General features: G+C 60.6%; 1 protein-coding gene across 10 annotated transcripts in view; it reads left to right on the top strand.

The window, feature by feature from the left end:
• Nucleotides 1-20,101, top strand: part of PTPRF (protein tyrosine phosphatase receptor type F) — an 81,361-nt gene that overhangs the window by 33,782 nt on the left and 27,478 nt on the right. For 6 of the 10 annotated variants that reach the window (XM_074266176.1, XM_074266172.1, XM_074266170.1 and 3 more), the window contains exons 7-12: nt 4,156-4,266; nt 12,861-13,130; nt 14,073-14,654; nt 15,179-15,312; nt 15,840-15,984; nt 19,487-19,792. In XM_074266176.1, the coding sequence (XP_074122277.1) occupies nt 4,156-4,266; nt 12,861-13,130; nt 14,073-14,654; nt 15,179-15,312; nt 15,840-15,984; nt 19,487-19,792 (1,548 nt within the window). The remainder of the gene's footprint in view (nt 1-4,155; nt 4,267-12,860; nt 13,131-14,072; nt 14,655-15,178; nt 15,313-15,839; nt 15,985-19,486; nt 19,793-20,101) is intronic. The other 4 variants (XM_074266178.1, XM_074266174.1, XM_074266177.1 and 1 more) reach the window with 1 other exon arrangement.

Genomic DNA, 20,101 nt, shown 5'->3' with positions numbered 1-20,101 from the left:
TGAAGGCAGGGGAGCACCTCTGGCTCCCCAAATGCCGGCCTTTTGGAGGGCCAGGTACTCCCTGCTGCCATCTCTCCTCGGCCTCCTGGTCTCAGAACCGGCAGAGGCTTCGCAGGATTCCTCCTCACCCGGCTCACGAGGACCTGAGTGGGCTCCCTGGTCCCCCAGGGACTGTGCTGATCACCTCTGACAGCCCAACCTCATTCCCGGCTCCTGGGACCGCCACCTCCCATCCGCAGTCGCTGCCACGGTCCTCCTCAGTCCTATCATGACCTTTGGTCCTTGAGCCCTTCCCTGTTGTCCCAGCCCTGTTAGGTGCCGGGCGGCCCAGCTATCCCTGGCCGAGGGACTGGATCGAGGCAGCTGAAATGGGGTTGGGGGCCCTGGAAAGTCTCGCACCCGGGGTCAGAAATTCTTTTCAGAGGAGGCTGAGTTGAAGGAACTGGAGCAGGAGGAGGAGTCCGATGGGCTGGGAAGGGGAGAGGGTGCAACCAAGAAAGGAGGGAGCCGGGCATTTCTGAAGCCCTGCTGGGTGCCAGACCCGTGGCCTAACACCACACAAGTAAGATCTTCTTCCCAGTAGCCCTGGGAGGCAGGTTCTGAAGCAAAGGGCCGGGCGCAGTCAGGGCATGTCTGAGCTGGATCCGAACTCGGCTCAGGCCTCCCCAGCGTCCGGGCCCTCCTCGGGGGGCTTCGCCCTCAGGGCTGGCTTCCCCCCTCGGCATTCTCCTTGAGTCTGGGTGCTGAAGCCTAACCACCCCCATGGGCCCTCTGAGGCTGCCCCTGCCTCAGGGTGGCAGGAAGAGAGAATGCCCCCCATGGTGGGGGGGAGCCCCCAGCACAGCTCCCGAAGGAGGAGACAGGTAGGCCTGTGGCCATCAGGGTCCTTCGGGCCCTCCTACACGCAGCAGGTTACCGAGCCCCTCCAGAACTTCTCTTCGTTCCCATCTCCTTCCAGAGCCGGCTCCCTCACGGATGCTGCCCCATGTTTCCCACGGGCTGTCCTTCCTGTCCTCTGGCATCACATGGGTAGCGGCACTCTGCTGTTCTCACGTCTTCTGTGGCTCCCCGGGATGCAGTGGTCATCTCCCTGTGCCTGAGCACCCTCCTTCCCTGGGCGGTTCCCTGTCTTCCAAAGCCAGAGGCCTTCCTTGATACCCAAGTCTCAGGGAGCCTTGTAAAGAGGAGCTCTGGGTCACAGGCCCCATCAGTGGACATGGCCTGCCCGGGAGACGTCGTCGGCAGTCCGCCACCCACTGCCTGGGGTGCCCCCCTCCTTGGATACTGCCCAGAAGCCTGAGGAGGACGGGCTCAGGCTCCTCCCCCCCATGGGGGTGGCTCTCTCTCCTTCCTCTCCCCTCCAGTCCTTGGACATTCTTGTCATTTGGGGGCCCCTTCCCCACCAAGGAAATAAAACAGGCCCTTTCTGTTCAAACTAACCCTGCCTTTAGAGCAAAGGCGGGGCCCGGGAGATGGCCTGGGAGCCAGAGGCATCTTCCTCTGAGATGGAGAGCCTGGGCAGATGGACCGGGGGCGAATTGCCCTTGACTCCGACCTGTGTAAGGGTCCTCACAAACGCCCCATGGATCTTGTCTCGGAAACCAAGGATGGACGTCTTGTCGCCCGGGGCAGCCTGCCTCAGAGGGAGCGAGCTTTCACCTCTGTCCGGCCTTTCTTCCTCGCTCCTGTATCAGCCAGCGTCACTTCCAGCGTTTCCTGTGCTCCAGGTGTTGTTCTAGGAGCTGAAGACTCACAGGAAGGTGGAGCCTGTTCCTGCCCCCAGAAACTTCCAGTCTGATGGGAGACTCCTCAGGGGAGGCCTGCTCCCAGCATGCTCTGGTGTGCAGGGAGCGGAGCTGGATGGCTCACAAGGGCTCTCCGTCCTGGGGGGCCCAGCTCCCAGACCCCCATCGCGTCTCCATGTGCCTCACTTCTCTCTTCCCCCTGATGTTCCCACAGCAGTGTTGGCAGTGGAGAAGAGGTGGGAGCAGGATGGGGAAGAAGGGCAGCGGGGGAGGCCGAGTCCTGGAGGATGAAGATGGACAAAGAGCAGCTCAGGCCCCGTGAGAAGAGCCCCAGCCCCTCAACAGAGGCAGAGATGGGGGAGGGTCCCGGCTGCCTCTGCCTGCCTGGCATCGAGGTTCAGGAGAGAAGAGATGGTGTGTGGGAAGGCGCCCCCAGGAAGGGCGCAACAAGTCGTCCCGGATGATCGTGATGGAATTCTTCTGGTTCGTAAGAAAGGAGGAAGGGGGCGCTCTTAGAAAATCCCAGGAAGACTTAGAGGAAGAGGGGCAAGAAGGGAGCAGAAGTGCGAGCGCGTCGTACTCGGTGATGGCGAGACCAGAAGGGGGCTGGCCGGGAAGGGCTGAGGCAGCCCGACGAAGACCCCGACCCAAGGCGGTCCTCCAGGCTGTGCCGCTCCAGAGAAAGAATTGGCGGAGAGTGTGCGTGGATGGGAGCAACTGGAGTCTCCTTTCCGTGTTTTTTCTTGGGTTTTTTCCTCTGGTCGATGTTTTCCTTCACAGCATGATTCACAGGGATGTGTGTGACTACTAGGGACCAGCTAGATCGGCTTGCCTTCTCGGGGGAGGGGGGGAGGGGGGGAGGCAGAGAATTTAGAGCTGTTTCTAAAACCTTGAGAACTGTTCTTACACGTAATGGGAGGAAAAGAAGATACTAAGTAGAAAAGAAGGCGTTCCTGAGGCAGGTGACTGGGCCAGAGAAGGGTTGAGCTTCTTCGCACCCGATACTGACAAACCTAGAACCAGGACAGGTTCTAGATCCAAAGGGCTTTGAAGGATCACAAGAAGTCTCTGCCCCGAGCCGGCAGGGCTCCCTACAGCACCAGCACCCACAGTCTCCCCAGAGACCCTCAGGAGGAAGCCAGCAATGGAGGAGCCAAAGCCGGAACCAGGCAGGAGGACTGGGCTTCGGCCCAGGCTGTCACAGTGCGGGGGGGGGGGGGGGTCGGCAGGGCAGGAACTGCAGAGCACCAGGAAGCAGCCAGACACCTTTCCCACGGGCCCCCCGCCCCAGCCCAGGCACCTTAGGGGCAGGGGGAGGTGTGATGTCAGCCAGGAGGTCCCCACCACCGGCTGTGCTGGAGGGGGTGAGCTCCCCAGCACTGGGGTTTTTGAGCAGAGGCACCTTCGCCTGGGCTGCTCACACAGCCTCTGCAGTTCGGGGGTGTCTCCACTCTCCGCCCCCTTCTCCACTTCTCTCATCCTCGCTCCTGCTCCTCTCTTCGTCCCAGCGGGTCTCCCTGTCTGTGGGCGCTGGTCCTTGCCCGCTCTTCCTCTCCCCACTGGGAGCAGCGGGTCTCCGGCCCAGGGAGCTCCTCCTTGCGCTGGGGGCTGGGCTTCGAAGGGAAGGAGCAGCCAGGCCCCGGGTTTTAGAGGCCTGGGGTGGGGGTGGCGGGAGCTGCCTCCTTCTCTTCCTGGGCATCGGTGGACTCCTCCCCCAACTGCAGAGCCCAGGAGCCAGCCCATCATGTCATCTTTATTGCATGAGAATGGCCATGAAGTCCATTTCTCCCACTCCAGCCCTGCCCTGCCCTTCCCAGGAGACCATGACTCAGGCTGGAGCCTCCATTTGGCCTCCTGAATTATGTAGGGGGTCGTTGTCGAAGCCCATTAGTCGCTGCTGAGGTCGCGGAGGAGGGGGGCTGGAGGAGCAGGGGCCGAGGGATGAGTAGAGCCTGGTGCTCCCAGGTTCTCAGCCCCTCTCTTCCTCTCCCTGGAGGTCCTGGGCCACTCAAACCTGGTGGTCCTCGTCCCAGACTGCCCCCTGCCTTCCTGGAGGGTCACAGCAGTGCTGGTCACGACCAGGAGGCCGTCAGCCGTGGTCCCCAGGTCCTTGCTTTCTTTTGAGTGATGTGAGACCAGAGTTCCCAGGACAGGAAGGAACTGCCAGGAGCAATGCAACTAGTTAGGGTCAGGCGGGCCTTGAGGCCTCCTGAGGCAGGGCGACGGCCTTGGGGAGCCAGGAAGAAGCCGCCCGGGTTGCCTCCCTTGCAGGCTGGGCAGCGGGTGGGATCCCTGAGCCACACACGCCTAGGCCGCACAGGTGGGATAACGACCTCGAGGTGGGCCACAGCTGCGCCCTTCCAACAGGGCCACTCTCACGCCCAGCTCTTGCTCTCTCCTCTGCCCACAGGAGCTCTGCAGATCGAGAACAGCGAGGAATCGGACCAGGGCAAGTACGAATGCGTGGCGACCAACTCTGCGGGCACACGCTACTCGGCCCCCGCGAACCTGTACGTGCGAGGTAAGGACACCGGGCGGCCCCTGGCGGAGGACCCCGCCACCCGCCGCGATTCCCCCTCTGATGCAGCCGAGCTCCTGGGCCCAGGGCCGTCAGTGTGGGCCCAGGCTGGGCTGGGGAGGCAGCACCGTGGCCTGGTCCCCCAAGGCCTTCCCCAGAGGCTCCAGAGGACAGAGCTGTGGCCTTCACCTGCGGGTCTCTGCCCCTCGTGGCTCAGGTGCGTGAGTGTGGACCGAAGGGGTCACAGGTGGGCAGGACCTCCCATTGCTAGAGGCCGGGGTCTTGGGGGCTGCCTGCTTGTGTGGTGGCAAGGGTCCCCCCTGAGTGTGGTCTGAGGGGACCTGGGTCCAGGCCGCCCTACCCCGTCTTGTGGTCACTCTCTGGACCTCCCCTTGCTGGTGTGCCCATCACTCCCCAAAGTGTTCTGTGCCTGGGAAGCCCCTTACTCCTGCTCCCAGGCTTATTAAGCAGCCGTGTCCAGAAGCCGGCAGAATGAGGGGCCTGCCCTGGAAGAGGCAGCACCTGGGCCCGGTATAGAGGGCCCCGGTCTGTGCAGCCCTTGCGCCAGCGGCAGCTCGCCAGCACAGTGAGCGACTGCCCTCCTCAGGTGTCTCCTCACTTGCTGCCACGTCCAAGCTCTCGCCGAAATCCCTTGGGCACCCCCTTCTCTTCTCTGAGGCTCAGACCCTCCTTGCCTCCTCCCTGCCCCTTGCATGAGCTGCCAGGGCTCACTGGCCTCCCAGCCCGCCTCCACTGTCCCCAAAAGAAGTTTGGCTCAGGCCCAGCCTTGTTACCCTCTCCTTAGTAAGTCCGGTGTCTCCCTGTGGCCTCTAGGAGCAGATCCGCACCTCTTGGCTCGGCATTCGGAGCCCTTCCATTGAACCGCACTCAGCATTTGAGTAAGGACTCGTTGATGAGAGGGTCCATGTTTGCCCTTAGTGGGTCTCAGAACAGTGTCTGAGTGTGAATCCTACGCTCTCCCCAGAGCACCTGGTTCCCCTCGTGGCTCACCCGGCCTGAGAGTTGCCCATCCTCTGCCACAGCCTTTCCCAGACCTGTGTTGAGCAGCAGACTCTGGACCCCAGGGTACTGCACAGTCATTGTGCCGGCGGGCTGGGAGCCAGCTGGGAGAGGTGCCCCTCTGCCCCCGCCTCACAGCGCACCGGGGTGACAGAACTCGGCCGCTGCTTTGGGGCTGGGGTGGCAGTGCCAGGCGCAGGGAGAAGACTGGGAGCGGAGATGGAGACAGTGCTTCAGGCACCCCACAAGTGGGCATCCAGGCTCTGCTAGAACACCTCCAGGGAGGGGGAACTGGCCACTTCCTGGCCCTCTGTGCTTTGTGTCTCTTGTTCTTTTCTCTTACATCCAATTGTCTCATCCTTCCCTGTCCTCCTTGGAGAGTTCATGCCCATCTTTCCTCTAAGTGGCCATCCATGGCCGTCAGCCATGCTTGCCTGGGGATGGAACTTGCCACAGAGCCTTGTCTTACACCAGGTGGAAAGTGTGCTGGTCCCAGCTAGCTGCCCCTTACCCCCTCAGCCCCCGGTGTCCCAGGCCCGAATCTCAGCGAACCTCCTCCCCGCTGCACAGTCTTTTCAGGACCAGGCCGCCAGGCGCCTTGGCTCTTTCTGGCGACTTCGGCCGGGGCACTCATGGCTGGGCGGCTCCCTTGTGGCAGCGAGGGCCCCCTCTGCCGGGATTTCTTCCAGAAGTCTCAGCTCCCCTGAGAAGCAGCACCTCATGTTCTCATCCTTTGGGACCTCCCGGGGCTGGAGCATCCCTCCCGCAACCCCGGCAGAGGAGCCCCAAGGCAGGGCTGCTGCTCCCGAGAGCTCCTTCACACGGGCCCCTGCTGTGCTGGGTCAGCCGAGGCCCTCTGTAGTCACAGAATCCCCTCCCTGCAGCGGCGCCCGCCCCAGGAGTACCTCGTCCTAGCTCTGGGCCCTGGGACATGACCCCAGGCTGCAGGCCTCCCCTCCCCTTCAAAGTCACGCTCATGCTTGTGAATCCTGGGATCTCAGGGACAGACCAAGACAAATCAGGCTCTCAGAAGTGAGACCTCTGTAGCATCTGGTGCGACCTCCCTCTGAAAGGAACGTCCCCTCCAGCATCCGGCACCGCCCCTGAGGCGGCTCAGCCCACTCTGGGTTTGCCCTCTGGCAGAGGCCGGCCCAGCGGCCATTTGAAAATCGCGGCCCCCAAATCTTTGCTGCTTCATCTGCTTCTCCCAGGATGTGGACTCCAGACTCTTATCCAGCCTGACCACTTCTGGGGACACCCTCCCGCCCAGAGATCCCTGTCCTTCCAGATGGACTTTGGGACCCAGAGCCACGCAGACAAGCTTTCCTAGCTGTCTCGTCGGTCACTCCATTGAAGATCAGAGTTTGCAGTCCACTGGGGCCTTCTAATCTTTGTCTCACCAGACCTCCCCCTCCCCCTGAATCTTCATCCCTAGTGAATTTGATCTTCCTCAAGTCAGACCCTCTCCCTGCTCTGTCAGAGCCTTTGGGATGCTGACTTGGCACCTTGTGCCCACTGCAGATCAATTCGGGTCCCCTCAGAAGCCTCTGTCCGGGCTGGGCTGTGGCCATGGTTGGTCTCGGGCCACTGTGTGCGAGGATTGGAGACGGGAGGGGGCCGGGCCTGGCAGATGCCAGGACCACAAAGAGGAGGAGGATATGGCTTCCAAAAGGCATGGCCGCAAGAGGGACTCGGGGGATGGCCCCAGCAAAGGCATGGAGCTGGGAGGTGACACTGAGGGACCAGCAAGGAGGCCCTCCCCCACCCCGGTTCACATGGCAGTCTCAGCAGTCGGGTCACAGTGTGGTGGCCGCCTCCTATCCAAGTTGAACTGCTTCCACTACACAAGGTCTCCCCTCACTTCTCTGGGCCTTCTGCCCTCCTTGGAGGTGGGCAAGCAGGGTCCTGAATGCCCATGGGGCCTCCTCATTAGCTGGGCTGTTCTCTCTGATTCTGGAGGTGGGGGTTCAGGCTTAGAGGCCCCCTGAGCCTCCCCAGACAGTCTCCACCGGGCCCTGGCCCTGAGGCCTCCTCCCTTCCTCTCGAGGTACAGGCTTCACCCTCCTGATGCAGCTTCTGCCCATCCCTGTCTCCCTGTGATTCCAGCCACCTGGCTGGCTCCCTCCTTCCCCTTGGGCAGGCCCGGCTGGGATCCAGTTACAGCGGCTGGGCGCAGAGCTGGACCGGGGCGAGGTCACCACCACTGAGGCCCTCCGGCCCCACGTGGAGCCTTTTTCCTGCACGGACCAGGAGGGTGGGGCTGGGCCTGAGCCGGCCCCGGGCCCAGTGGGGAGCTAGGTCTTCTCTCCAGTCTCTGGTCCTGAAGAGAGGGAGGCCAGGGTCCCTAGAGCCTCTTCTGTTCTTTTTTCTCGGTGCAGGGAGGGGCAGCCTCAGGGTCCGACCCTTCCGGTTGGAGGGAAGGTAAAGGATGCCCTGCCTCACCAGGGAGGTGCCCCCTTCCTCCCTCCCTCCTCCTCGCCAGCAGCCTGGCCACGCTCCCACGGGTGGGCCCTCTGGGTCCCATTTTCCAGGGAAGGCGCCCCTCCCCAGCCCCTGCTACAAGTGTCCGCAGGGGCCTCGGCCCATCCACCTCGTTCTCCATGAGTCTCCAGTCTGTGTGTGAGAGGCGCGGCCCATGAGTGCGCAGGTCTCGTGTGTGCGTGAGCCCGTGGGGGCGGGGGCGGGCCCGAAGGACGTCTCGTCTGTCTCGTCTCGTGGTGTGTGGACAGCTGAAGCTTGGTCTGTTTTTACTCTCTCTGTGTTTCTCCTTGTCTTTTTTTATTCCCTCTTCATCCTCATCGCACTCTGCCATCAACCCAAACTCTCATCTCTCAGATCAGCGAGAAGGTTGGTCTCTTTCACTTCTTATCTCTCCATCAGCAGCCCTGCAGGTCAGATGGGACTTGGCCACAGGGACAGGGGAGCCAGCCCGGCCCGCCTCTTGGGGCTGCGCTCCTCCTGGCTGGCCCGGGCTGCTCCCGAGGCCCACCCGCCCGCCCCCTGCCTGAATTCTGCCTGTTGAGCTGGGCCCAGGACCGGCCAGGCCGGACCCATTGGGAGGGCTGGGGGGGGGGGGCGTCAGTTCCTCACTTGCCCCCCACGCCCACCCCGCATGTTTCCGTTGCCTGCCCCTGCCCTGCGCCCCTTCTGCCTATGCATGCCCACACGTAGTAATGCGCCCTTACATGCGTGACAGCTGCATGTGCCTAGGCAGGGCTGGGGCCTGTGCATGCTCCGGGCCGGGCTCCCTCACGTCTGTTTCCGTTAAAGGACCAAGCCAGCTCTGACTACAGGCCGCGTCCCCTGCCCCCACATTGAAACCAAAGCCCGGGGAGAAGCAGCGGACCCTTGGGGCCACTCTCCTGGTGCAGACAGCCCGGGCATCTGGCCATGGGCACTCTGGGGACCCGGTCTCTTCATCTCGGGGTCAGGCTCCCGGTTCTGTCCTCCAGGCCCCATCTGTTCCTCGGGCTCTGGAGGGCACTTTGTCCTGGGCCCCAGGCTCGGTGGCTTTCCTCCCTGTTCTCTGGGGATCGAGTTGCCAAAGCTCGATGGAGCCTGTCCGGGAGAGGGAGAGAGGGAGAGAGCTCCTGACTCGGCTCAAGTTTCAGGATGAGAGCCTCTGGCCAGGCCTTCCTGGGCCCTGGGGCCGTTACTTCCTCCGTTTTGCTGACTGGGCTTAGCTGAGAGTTCAGAAAGCGTTCATCAGCAGGGAGGCAGGGGAAGGCAGCGGCGGGCAGAGTCCGGGCCCTCCCCCCCCAGCCGGCCTCAGAGGCTGGCGTAGACGACGCATAAACACTTAGTGGGCAGCGGAGCCGAGTTTCTGAATAGTGGGAGGGGGGGCGTGAGAGGGGGGCTGCCCAGGGTTTGTTTGGCCCTGGTAATTATATCTTACGAATCCCAGCTTTGCTCAGCCCGGGAGTTTAATTAGCTTGCCGGCAGTGATGGCGGCTACAAGGTTATTTATCAGAGATATTTTGTCCGGGTGCAGCCGAGTCTTCCCCTCCCCCTCTTTAATGTTGTGGTATTTTCATCCCTGAAATTTCGGGGAGGGAATGCAGATTGCCAGTGAGGCGGGCTCCCTCCGCCCCTCTCCATCAGCCTGTCACTCTGGGAAAGCCGATGTCTCCGCAGGCCCCCCCCCCCCATAGGGGGTTGTCAGCACAGAAATTAGACTTTAGAAGTTATAGCTGAAATCTAATCCCAGAACGGCAGGCCCTACGTGAGAAATCGTCTGAGGCGTCAGCAGCTCGCTTGAGAAGCGGTGGGAGCCTGAGAGTCTGGGGGAGCTCAGAGCCCTCTTCCCTTCCCTGTTCTGGATCGTGTCTAGAGAGCTACGGTCACTGTGGGAGAAAGGAAGGGGGAAGGAGGCCCCGGGCAGTCCGGCCCCGACTGACCATGGCCTGGACCCCGTAGCCTGAGAGCAGCCCCTGAGGGGAAGTGGGTGCAGAGCCGAGAGGAGGGGAGGGCCCTGTGGGAATATGGCCACTGCCCTGGCTCCCCTGGAGCCCAGAGGACGGCCAGAGCTGGAGCAGCCTGGGCTTCTAGGGCTGGGGGGCAGAAGGACGCTCCTGCTGGCAACAGAGAACCAAAGGAAGCTCAGTGAGCCTGAGGCAGGGGGAGGGGGAAGAAGGAGGCCATCTGGAGGGGAGTCAGTGCAATTGAAGATCTGGGAGCAGCTCTCTTGGGGGCTATCAGGTAGCCGTGCTGGAGAGCCCAGCCAGGCCCGTTGGGGAGCGACCCTCCCACAGAAAAAGCAGAGCTGGCTGCCAGAGCCCCCAATAGAGAGGAAGGGACCAGCAGGATCTGTCCTCAGCTGTTTGAAGCCCGTCATAAGGATGCTTGTCTCAGGCTCAGACGCCAGCCCCACAGTCGTGGGGAGGGGGAAGTAGGGAGATGGCCTGAGGCCTTCCCCCTACGGCCATGTAGGGCCTACCATTCAGGGCCCTTGTGGTACCTTGTGGGCCCCATGATGCTTGACCCAGCAGGTTACTGGTGTCAGGGATCCAGGGACAGGGCTCCCACAAAGGCCAAACTGATCCCCCCTATTGGGATCCCAGTAGGAAGCACAACAGGTTTGGAGGGGGATGTGGAGAGGTCCTGGGCAGACAGACCTGGGCCCTGGCGGGAGGGTGGGGCCCAACAGGCACTTCTGGGACTTGCACTTAGGCAAGTCTCAGCCCTGCCCACAGGGAAGGGATTTGACCAGTTGGTCAGGATCATCAAGCATTTCGGAAGCCCCTCCATGGCAGCTCTGGTTCGGCTCCTGGGGTTATCGAGACAGGAAGCCAGTCCCCATGTCCCAGGTCTCCCTCGCAAAGCCACAGGGGTCCCTGCTGAGAATTCCCAGTCCAGAGTAAGGTTTCCCTGCCCGACGTTTTGGACAAGTGGTTGTCCAGCTTTTGCTCTCAGGTCCAGAAGTTTGCTGACTGCCTCCCGGGGACAGCTCTGAGATGGAGGATTCAGGCCTAAGGAGCAGGTTGAGGCACAGCTCCTAGGAGCATAGCGTCCCCAGGTGTCAGGGTGCCAAGGCAGGTCTGTCAGGAGAGGGACCCCGAGCGACTTGAGAGACATGGGAGGTCTGTTCAGGGGGCCTTGAGGAAGTAGGGGTGAGTGTGCCATCCAAGAGAGTCCGCAGGGATGCCCAGGCCGTGGCCTACGCCCAGAGAGGCCGTGTGTAGGACGAAACCACCCCAGACTGCCAGACAAACCTAGGCCTGCCTCTGGCACCCAATCGGGGCTCAGCATTAAGCTCTAAGTCGAGCTGGGTGGTACATTCTGGGTTCTAGACTGAGCTGGACACCATATTCTGGATTCTGAATGGAATTGGGCTCTAGACCAGGCGGGGCAAGTCATAAGTTGCCCTCAAGGAATCCTTAGAGACAGAAGAGAAGAAAGAAAAGCCACTCAGTCTTTTGGGGCACGGGCTGGCTTCCACGGGCCTCTTTCTAGTCCTACTCTCGTGTTAGCCCAGGCTGACCTGCCAGTTGTTCCCCCTAGGTGAAATTCCTTCCCAGAGCTTCTCTTGACACTGCTGCCGTCCTCCGACACCCTCACTCCCAGCATTAGTGCTGTCATATAATAATTAGTATTTCCTTTATTGTTTTATTTTTCTGGACATATGTATACATTCATTTTTCAAAATATACATTTCTTTATGAATCATTTTGAGAGAGAATTCAGAACAAAAGGAAAAAACCATGAGAGGAAAAGAAAACAGGAAAAAGGAAAAAATGGGAGAACAGCTTATGTTGGTTTACATTCAGTCTGTTAATCTTTCCTTTAGCTAGATTTTGTATCTCCTCAGATGGATAAATAGCCTTCCCCTTATAGACCATAAGCTCCGTGAGGGCAGGGCCTTGATATTGTAAAGCAGGTTCTTAAACGCTTGTGTAGAAGGGCCTGAGCTGAGGGGCTGCCGGTGGGTCCAGACCAGTGACGGGTCCTGTGGGCTGGGGCCTCCCTGATTAGGACTGTGGGAGGCTTGGGCCAGAGCCTCCGGGCCTCAAGTCTCCGTCTCCAGCAGGAAGGGGCTAGATTTAGGTACTGTAGAAGGTGGGACCAGGAGTTTGGGACCCGAAGGGGAGGGGTAGCCCTTCCTCGAAGCTCTGGGAGTTCCCTCTGCATGCCCGTTTGTGTGCCCCCGCACGGCTCCTTCCAGACAGGCCAAGTGTGGCTCTCTCAGCCCGTCGCCCACCCGCCTGCTTGCTCGGGCCTCCTCGAGGCTATGCCTGCCGGCTGCCCGTCTGGCCCGAAAGCCTCCTGCATGCTGGGGGGGCGCATGTGTCTTGCTGGCTTTGGAGGCGGGGAGGGGGGGATGTCAGGGTCATGTCCCTGGGCCGAGCACCTCCGGACACCTTCTGATCCAGGAAATTTGTTCCCAGTTGTCAGCCGAAGCCCTGCTCCCTCAGAGGCTCGGGGTGTGCCCCCCACGCCTGGAACCACCCCCTCCATCATGTTAAACCCATCGTCATGCCCATTGAGCCCGCCCCCTCCCGTCACTCCCTGTAGCCTGTGGGCTGGGCACCCTGAGGCCTGCTCAGCCCTCCCTTCCCCCACCTTCCCCTTGCACATCCTCCGGACCCACACCCCTGGCCAGGCCGTTGGCCAGGAGGTCAGGGTATGGAGCCCCTGGAGCTGCAGGCTCCTCCATCTGGTTCATGGGATGAGGCCACAGGCCTGGCCCTGCCCAAGGCTCCTCTCTGCCTCTGGGAGGCGGTTGGCACGGCTCCTAGCTCTGTTCCTCACCCGCTGGGGGAACTGGGGCGAGTCCCTTGCTGTCTCTGGGCCTCGGGCTTTTGATTTAACATGAGGCAATGGGGCTCAGTGGGATCTCCAGATCTCAGGCTCTCCTCTTCTGGCTCCAGCTCCCTGGGTGGGTCCTACAGAACATGGTGGTCCATTGACCCCATCCCTCCCCAGGAGGGCCCCTGGGCCTGAGAGGTTCAGCTGGTCCCAGCAAAGAAATGATTGGTACCGGGCTGGGAGGTGAAGGCTGCCAGGGCAAAGCGGGGCATCCTGGGCGTGCCCTTCCCCAGCCCGGCCCACAAGTCTGTCGGGCCCCTCTCTTCCTGCAGTGCGTCGGGTGGCTCCCCGTTTCTCCATCCCCCCCAGTAACCACGAGGTGATGCCCGGGGGCAGCGTGAACCTGACTTGTGTGGCCGTGGGCGCACCCATGCCCTACGTCAAGTGGATGGCTGGGGCTGAGGAGCTCACCCGGGAAGACGAGATGCCCGTCGGCCGCAACGTGCTGGAACTCACCAACATTGTCCAGTCAGCCAACTACACCTGTGTGGCCATCTCCTCCTTGGGCCTGATCGAAGCCACGGCCCAGATCACTGTCAAAGGTCAGCCGGGCTAGGCCCCGGGGCGGGGGGGGGGGGGCGGGCAAAGACGAGCTGAAAAGTGATGAGAAAGGAGAGGGAGATAAGGGCCAGCTTTTCCTCCTCCTCCTCTTCAGATGTGTGTGTGTGTATGTGAAAGAGAAAAAGACAGAGATGCAGAGAAAGAGACAGACAGAGAGAATGTCCAGGAGACATCATTAAGAGGTGTTTACCTGGAAGGTCTGTGGGGAGAGCCCCAAGGCTCCATTCCGCTTGCCATCTTTCTCAGGGATGAATCCTCGATGCCGCGGGGAATCTCAGACCGTTAGGACAATTGGGAACTGGAGTGGCACAGGGTGAATAGGAAGGGGTTAGCTGGGCCTGGGGCATCACCATCAGAAGTCCGAGGTGAGCTGGTGCAGGGCAAGGGCAGAGCAGGCAAGAAGTTCCTCAGACTTTGCCCGACTCCTCATCCCCGGGCCCCGTCAGGGAGCTCCGGGCCGGGGTGGCGGCAGGCCGGTGCAGCAGGTGAGCCGGGCATAGAGCCTGGGTCTGGAGTGACAGTGGAACTCCAGAGAGGTCACTGAATCTCTCTGCCTCAGTTTCCTCATCTACAAAATGGGAATGATAATAGCCCTTACCACCCGGTTCTCACGAGGCTCCAGTAAGATGATATATGCAGAGAGCACTAGCGCCATGCCCGGCACAGGTGCCATAGAGATGCTGTTATCATCAGCCAGGACGTGCCAGAGAGTCGCCGGCGTTTGTTCCCGGCCTGGCGCGACACAGAGCGGAGAGCTCGGGACGTGGACGGGCCAGACGTCGTTTGGTGGATGAGGAACCTAAAGCAGAGGGAGGGAAAGTGACCTTCGCGGGAGCTGACCCGACTTCTCCCGGCCCCAGTCCCCGCTCGGCAGCCAGGGCTCCGGGTTCGGTGGGGGTGCTGACCCATTCCTCTGCCCCCAGCGCTGCCCAGGCCTCCCATCGAGCTGGTGGTGACCGAGACCACGGCCACAAGCGTGACCCTGACCTGGGACTCGGGGAACGCGGAGCCCGTGTCCTACTACGGCATCCAGTACCGCCCGACGGCCGGGGACAGCACGTTCCAGGAGGTGGACGGGGTGGCCACCACCCGCTACAGCATCGGCGGCCTCAGCCCTTTCTCAGAATACGAGTTCCGGGTGCTGGCGGTGAACAACATAGGGCGCGGGCCGCCCAGCGAGCTGGTGACGGCCCGCACCGGGGAGCAGGCGCCCTCCAGCCCGCCCCTGCGTGTGCAGGCCCGCATGCTGAGCGCCAGCACCATGCTGGTGCAGTGGGAGCCGCCGGACGAGCCCAACGGGCTGGTGCGCGGCTACCGCGTCTACTACACGCCGGACGCCCTGCTGCCCCTCAGCTCCTGGCACAAGCACAACACGGACGACAGCCACCTCACCACCGTGGGCAGCCTGGTCACCGGCATCACCTACAGCATCCGTGTGCTGGCCTTCACTGCTGTGGGCGACGGGCCCCCCTCCCCCCCCATCCAGGTCAAGACGCAGCAGGGAGGTGCGTGGGGCCCCACTCGGGGCAGCTCTCCCCCTCTCCTTCTGGGCCCACTGGGTCGGCTCCGGCTCGGGGGAGGGTGGCTTCTCCCACCCTGGGCACCTGTAAAACGCGGCCCCGGCCCAGACAGGGCAGTCCCGAGCGGGCTGAGCCTTGCGAGGGAAAACCGGACATAAAGCGCTCAGTGCCAAGGCGTGGTGGCACGCTGGGGGGTAGCAGAGACCCTGAGTCAGGGTGAGGGTGACAATGGCCCTTCCCCCATGATACGGGGCCTTCGCCTTGCCACGTGACAGTGGGGTGCAGGACCTGGGTGCGCAGCGTAGACTAGAGAAGACGAGGGCAGGAGAGCTGGAGGGGCAGGGCAGAAATGTCTGGACAGGCGGGCCTCTCCCAGAGTTGGCCCAGACATCTGTCCTGGGGAGGTGAGAGATCACTTGTCAGGCTCTGGGTTCAGGCGGTTCTATCAGGGAATGGCCAGGGGCTGCCTCGGGGGGGGCGGGGCTGACTGTGCCACGGACCCTTTTCAGTGCCCGCCCAGCCCGCAGACTTCCGGGCCGAGGCTGAATCAGACACCAGGGTGCTGCTGTCGTGGCTGCTGCCGCCCCAGGAGCGAATCACCAAGTACGAGCTGCTCTACTGGGAAGGAGAAGATGGGCCCCAGGTGAGTGGGGCCGGGGCTGGGGCCGGGGAACTCAGTGGGCCCCAGGGGTCGTGCATGGGGGAGGCAGGGTCGCCACGGAGACTCCCAAAGGCAAGAAAGGAGCCATGAGGAAATTGCTGGGCCTGTGTTGACAAAAGTCAGGGGCAGGAGCACCGAGAGGTCCCTGCCCCAGGTGTCGGGGAGGCCGGGGGGAGCTCCACATGTGGGCCTCCTGGCACTAGAGGCACAGGATGAATGGAGGAGAGGAGGCAGGGCTCAGGGGGAGGATTAAGGGGAGTCCAGGAGCCCGAGCTGCAGGCGCAGGGGGAAACTGACCGGGGGCATCAGCCAGGCCTGCAGGCTCTGCAGGAAGGAGGGCATCGGGGCCTGAGCCAAGGGGCTTTTGAGCCTTGTAATCCATCAAGGTGATGGGAGCCATAGAAAGGTTCTGGCCTGAGGAAGACTCCCAGTCTGAAGCAGGGGAGAGGGTACAGGAGAATCGTCCTCCAGAAGGACGATTGGTTGACTGGTTCCTTTTGATTGTCTAGCAAAAAGTGACCTTTGACCCAGCGTCATCCTACGTCTTGGAGGACCTGAAGCCAGACACCCTGTACCGCTTCCAGTTGGCTGCCCGCTCAGACCTGGGGGTTGGCGTGTTCACGCCCCCCATCGAGACTCGCACAGAGCAGTCCAGTAAGTGTCCCGGGCTGTCGCCTCCTGTCCTGAGCCTCGTGGCCCTGTTGGGGCCTTCCTGAGGCCTGGGGCGCACACTCCCTCCCCCAGCCTGCGTCTTCTCCAAGGCCGGGTCAAGCACTGATGAGACCCAGGCCGAGGGCTCCTTTAGAGCTAAGGAGAGAAGCCGGTAAGTGGCCTCCAGTCTGAGATGAAACTCGAAGGTTCCCCCCCGCCCCGATCTCCCTCCCTCCACCATTCCATTATAGGATAGAAGTAAAGAGCATCATTCCTTCTCTGATCCCCAAGGCAGCTCACATCAAACCCTCTGGGGGAACGTGCCCCCTGGAGACCCTGTGTAGTTGGTTGGAGGCCCGAAGATATCTAGGAGCAGGAAGGATCCCCCACGTCCATTGAAGCCTTTCCTCTTAGGGAAAAAAAAAGTTTTCCACTCATGGAACCAAACACGACGGAGCTGATCAGACTCCTCCTCCATGAGCTTGAGGTCGGCCGTTACATGCCCCCAGGTCTTCCATGGACCGCACAAACCCACTTACATCAATGGCTGTTCTTGGGGCCTGAAGCATGGTGTTCCCCACATCTTACTCCTCTTCTCTCAATGTCCTTTCCCCAGCCTCCCTCCTGCCAGAGGAGAGCCCAGTCTTTCTGAGGTGGTCTGACCAAGGCGGGGCCTGCATCTCTCTTAATGCAAAAGCATGTTTACTTTCTCGGCTCTCATTCTTTTCATACCAGAGGGAATTCCAACCCATTCACCGTACTTGTCCTTTTATGGCTACCGCCCTTCTTTGAAAAGATCTCCCCAGACATAGAGGACCTAGAAACACTTTGAGGACCTTGAACATGTCATTTAGAATAGTAAATATTTAATAATCCCAGGGCTGGCCACCTTGCAAGCATTTAGACTCACAAGGCTTCCCAACCCAAAGCAAATTTTATTCGTACAGTAAAAGGCACAAATCTGATCCTGTATCACACTGAGATTCCCTTCCTTTTTCAGGGAGCTTCTGTCTTCTCTCAGGGACCAGGGCAATGCCAGAATCCCACTCCCAACAATTAAAAAGGGCTTAATTTGCTTGAGGGTCAAGGGGACCCACTTCAGGCCTTAGAACATGGGACTATCCCATGACTTCCCTGAAGCGTAGCCCCCAGCAGGATTTGAGATCTCTTTCTCCCCATTCTCTTGCCCCATACTCTATTTCTGACAGGCTCTCTACGTCTTTCTTCCCACAGAGCATCCTCATTCCAGAGGTGCTCCGGCACTCCATGGTCCCCACATTAAGTCGGAACTCTTGCTCCAGGTCCCTGATGTGTTTCTTCCCCTAGCCAGGTGATGGTTCCGACCTTTGAGGCTCCCCTCCTACCCCTTCCCCCCGCCCCCCACTTTCATTAAGAAGGTCCTTCTAAGCGGCTCTGGCAGCAATCTCATCCTTGTTCTAGCGCCTGGATGACAGATCCCTAGCAGCAGCAGTCCTGTTACAGCTACAGAGTCACCCCCACTTCACAGGTGACTGATTCCAGACATCGGACTTGACGCTGGTCCTTGGGGACTTGCATCTTTTTAGATTTGGCTTCCTGTCAGGGTCCTTGTGGATCCCGACTTTGTGGTCCCATGTATCGATTGGCTCCTCCTCCCAGTTCTGTGCCTTAGCAAAGGTGACCTGCAAGGCCCTCTTGCTTTTTGTTTGTATTGCAGCATTGGTAACAGTGCTAAACACCACAGATCTCTGGGGCGTCTCACCAGAGACTCCCTTCTATAGGGATCTCGGCCTACCAGTGACTGCTCTTGAAGGCCAGTCGTTCTGTCCATCGTGAATCTCACTTCTCTTTCTTTCTTTTTTTTCCTAGTAAATTTACTTATTTTTAATACGTATTACGTTGTGAATCATGTTGGGACAGAAAAATCAGAACAAAAGGGGAAAATGTGGGAGAGGAAAAAAAAAAAGTGGACATAGCATGTGTGGCTTTACCTTCAGTCTCCTTAGTTCTTTCTCTGGCTGCCGAGGGCATTGTCCAGTCTGTTGGGATTGCCTTGGATCCCCTGAGAAGAACCAAGCCTTTCAGAGTTGATAATTGCACGTTCTTGCATAATGCATTCCTGGTTCTGCTCATTTTTCTCAGCATCAGTTCCTGTAAATCTTTCCAGGCCTTTCTATAGTCATCTTGTTTGTCATTTTTACAGAACAGCAATATCCCATCACCTTCTTGTACCACAACTTCTTGAGCCATTTCCCTCAGTTTCCAATTCTTTGCCCCCACAAGAGCCGCTACAAATAGTTCTGCACATGGGAGTCCTTTTCCCTCTTTTATGAGCTCTTTAGGATACAGACCCAGGAGAGATCTTGCTGGGTCAAAGGGGGTGCAGGTCCCCAGCCCTTGGCACATCGTTCCAAATTGGGTCATTTCACGGTTCTACCAATGACACATTCTCATTTCTCTTCTTTTTCCACAAGACAAAATCCTAACACTTGGTCCAGGGCTGTCTCTAGGACACTGGCCCAGTAACCCAGGTGTTTGGAGACCTGGTGGGTTCTTGTTGGTCCCCAGAAACTAGCCTGAGACTGAGCCTCGGCTGCTTGCTGAGGCTGCAGAAACGCCCAACCTCCAACCACATGGCAAGAGTAGCCACATCCCCCTCTCTTCTCCCCCCACTACTCCTGGACTGGGCCCACACCCCACCCCTTGGCTTAATCTGTCTCAGTTCCATTCACGGAGACAAGTTTCTTCTCACAAAAGCAACTTTGCACCTGCCTCTGGGGAAGGCTGGAAAACGAATGCTCTAGAGGAGGCTCGAGGGCCTGGGCAGCCCACTCTGGCCACATGTTCCTCCTCTTGCCCAACTCTCCCTCCCCCCATCCCCATCTCTACCCCCATAAGTCACTATGTTTATCTGTCTTTGTTCAGGTAAGTCTGCATGTGGTACCCACCCCTTCCCCCCTTTCCCCACACCCGCCCATCTCATCCATGGCTCCATCTCTTCCATTGGGGTGGTTCCCAGCCAGGCCGTTCCAGGTGTGCATCTGAGGGCCAGAAGTCACGTACCTGACCCGCGGCACTGCCGAGGTGGGGGTGGAGGCCATGACCCTCACGTGGTACGCAGAGTAAACGAGGAGGAGGTTCAGAGAAAAGTCCCCTCAGAGGTCCCAGGTGTGAGTGTGAGCGTGTGAGCCGGGCCTGCCCCCCCCCGGGAGGGTCAGTGTGCTGGGAGGAGCGTCTGGTCTGAGGCAGTCTGCTTAAGCCTGTGGGTTGTGGACGTAAGGCTTGAGGGAGCCCGTGAGAGTTGGAGAAACGGGGACGGGGCTGCCCAGACTCGCAGGACCGGCCCTCAGGCCCCTGCCTAAGTGTGGAGGGGCCGGCCGAGTCAGAGGTGGCCAGGCACCCCGCTCCTCCCCAGAAGCAGTCGCCTGGCTGGGCCCCAGACTCCCCCCATTGCTCTCCACCCTGCCTGCCCCCTTCATGCATCACCCCCTCCATCTCGCTGCTTCCTCCATTTCTGTCCCGCCAGCCCCCTCTGCCCCTCCCCAGGACGTTCGGTGTGTCAGTACCAGCTCCACCACGGTCTGGGTAAGTTGGGTCCCGCCTCCGGCTGCCAGCCGCAATGGCGTCATCACCCAGTACTCCATCGCCTACCAGGCGGTGGATGGCGAGGACACTGCCCGACACGTGGTGGACGGCATTGGACCAGACAGCTCCAGCCGAGAGATCCAGGACCTGGAGAAGTGGACAGAGTACAGGGTGTGGGTGCGGGCCCACACTGATGTGGGGCCGGGCCCCGAGAGCCCCCCGGTGCTGGTGCGCACCGATGAGGACGGTAGGTGCCACCTTCCAGCGGGGGGTGGGGGAATGGCAGGTCTGGGGAGATGTCGCTCAGCTGGTTTCTGTCTCCTCCTCTCTCCTCCCTTCTCCCCTCTCCCTGCCTCGTCTTTCTCCTTCCCTCTGTCCTCCTCCCTCTCCCCCTCCCTGCCATCCTTCCAGAGACCCTCCTCTCTGATGCCCACGGCCCCTCCTCCGGCCTCTCTGAGCTGCATTTCCGGCTGCCCGCTGGCCATGTCAGAGTTCACCCCTCCTCTTCCTGCTCCCCTGTCCAGCTCGGCTGGAGCTGGACCTGCTTTTCCTTCTG

Source organism: Sminthopsis crassicaudata, chromosome 4 (assembly GCF_048593235.1).
Source record: "Sminthopsis crassicaudata isolate SCR6 chromosome 4, ASM4859323v1, whole genome shotgun sequence".
Classification (NCBI taxonomy): Eukaryota; Metazoa; Chordata; class Mammalia; order Dasyuromorphia; family Dasyuridae; genus Sminthopsis; species Sminthopsis crassicaudata.
Note: the sequence above shows the minus strand (reverse complement) of the source record. Positions and strands in the feature narration are given on the sequence as shown.